At 31.3% G+C, this 1,871-nt stretch overlaps 1 protein-coding gene across 1 annotated transcript; it reads left to right on the top strand.

Annotated features, from left to right (window-relative positions):
- The first annotated feature begins 841 nt into the window (after positions 1-841).
- Positions 842-1,136, top strand: LOC121102853 (40S ribosomal protein S29-like). The gene has a single exon (XM_040630686.1). The coding sequence runs from the start codon at positions 856-858 to the stop codon at positions 1,024-1,026; it is 171 nt and encodes a 56-aa protein (XP_040486620.1). The 5' UTR covers positions 842-855; the 3' UTR covers positions 1,027-1,136.
- Positions 1,137-1,871: the final 735 nt, after the last annotated feature.

Here is a 1,871-nt window from a genome sequence, read left to right as displayed (position 1 = left end):
GGGAATCACCTTGAAGTGTAATACACTTTAGTTCCAACTAAAACAAGAGATCTAGGTTATGTTTCACATATACCCTTAATTAAAAACAAAAAACAAAACAAAACAAAAAAAAACCCCACAAAACCTCTCAGAGCGCTTAATTGATGGAGGTACACTAATGAGAAAAAAATTTTACCTGAAAGTCTACAGTGACACAAGAGATAGAGAACAATGTGAGGAATAGTCTAGAGCATAAATATACACCTTGAATACTCATTCACAAACTAAAACTGCTACTATATAATTCATTAAAGAGGAAGAAACAAAGCGTTGTCGCCAAAGCACAAATTAAAATTTAACATAGAAATTGGGGAGACACGTTAAAATTTAATTTTGCATATAATGATAACATGATTGATGACGCTTTCTTCTTCTTCTTCTTCTTCTTCTTCTTCTTCCTCTTCTTCTTCTTCTTCTTTCTTCTTCTTCCTATACAATTAAGGATTGCAAAGCATAAACCTGCACTCTATGGTTGGCATTTTTATACAAACCATCCCTATCATCCATGCCACCCTTTCATGCTTGCCTCAAGTCAACATTAAAACATGGTGAATGAACAAGCTCCTTAGACTATGAAAGTATCTTCCCTGAAGTATTTACATGAGGATATAATCTCCTGGCATTAGGAAACCATGACAGAAAAGAACACCATATAATATTCTTCTCCTTCATTAGCTAATCGATTTGGTATTTCAGTCAACAAATTGTACTCAACATTTATTATACATAAAGCACTGTGTTAACAATGTTATTGTTCTTAAATATTCATTTGTTTAAAACCTCTTCCTTTTGCCTCATTGCATCCGAGAGAGCAAGATGGGTCATCAGCAGCTCTACAGGAGCCATCTGAGGAAATTTGGCCAGAGCTCTCGTTTTTGCTGTGTGTGCTCTAACCAGCACTGTCTGATCCAGAAATACGGCCTCAACATGTGCCTCCAGTGTTTCCATCAGTACCCGAAGGATATAGGTTTCATTAAGTTGGATTAAGTGGACTTCCTTGAATGGGTCATCTAAGATACCTACCTTAACTGCAGATATCCAAGATACCTACCTTAATGCCAACTCACTGTACATAAAATAAAAATACTCTGAGTGCAAAAAAGTAAAAAATAAAAACCTCTTAATAGGTTAATTTTGTATATAAAGTACATGAATGTATATTTATTTATTTATAAATTTATAGAATTTATATATTTAAAGTATTACATATATCTAAAATACACAAAAAAAACACATCTCATTTAACATTAAGTATTTATTGAAGACCTGGTATAGTCAAAGCACTACCCTAGTTTCTTAGATGCTATGTCTTGTGCTATTTTTGGCATTTTATTTTTGTTTTGTTGTTTATTTTTCATTTCTTACTTAAATTATGAGAGTAGTCAGCAAAAAGGGAAATATTAACTTAAACAAGGAGAAATAAGGTTGAAGTAAGTATACATGAAACATTTTGCAACTATAAAATTGTTTGGATATGTAGAGAAGAGCAAGAGTAGAATTCACATACTCTTTAAGTTTGTGAATCAATGTATAAAGTAACAGCAAGTTGTTTTTCATTATTATTACTTAAATGAAATGCTATACACACTTGTGAAGAAACAAAAAAATATATAAAATGAAGCAGTGCATATGTATATTATAACTACTTCAATTTAAGCATATAGTGAAGGAAAAAATAGGAAAAGAATTGTGGATAAAAGTGATAAATACTGGCATTACAAATGACATATTTACAATGATGCAATAGGTTGTTTATTTAATTGTAATTTGTGTTTGTGAGAGATAATAGGGTGAAACATTTAAGAGAAAAAATTTTTGAAACCATTCAGGTA

Source organism: Ursus maritimus, unplaced genomic scaffold (genome assembly GCF_017311325.1).
Source record: "Ursus maritimus isolate PB19 unplaced genomic scaffold, ASM1731132v1 scaffold_16, whole genome shotgun sequence".
In the NCBI taxonomy this organism is placed as follows: domain Eukaryota; kingdom Metazoa; phylum Chordata; class Mammalia; order Carnivora; family Ursidae; genus Ursus; species Ursus maritimus.
The sequence above is the reverse complement of the archived record's forward strand: the minus strand, read 5'-3'. Positions and strand labels throughout refer to the sequence as shown.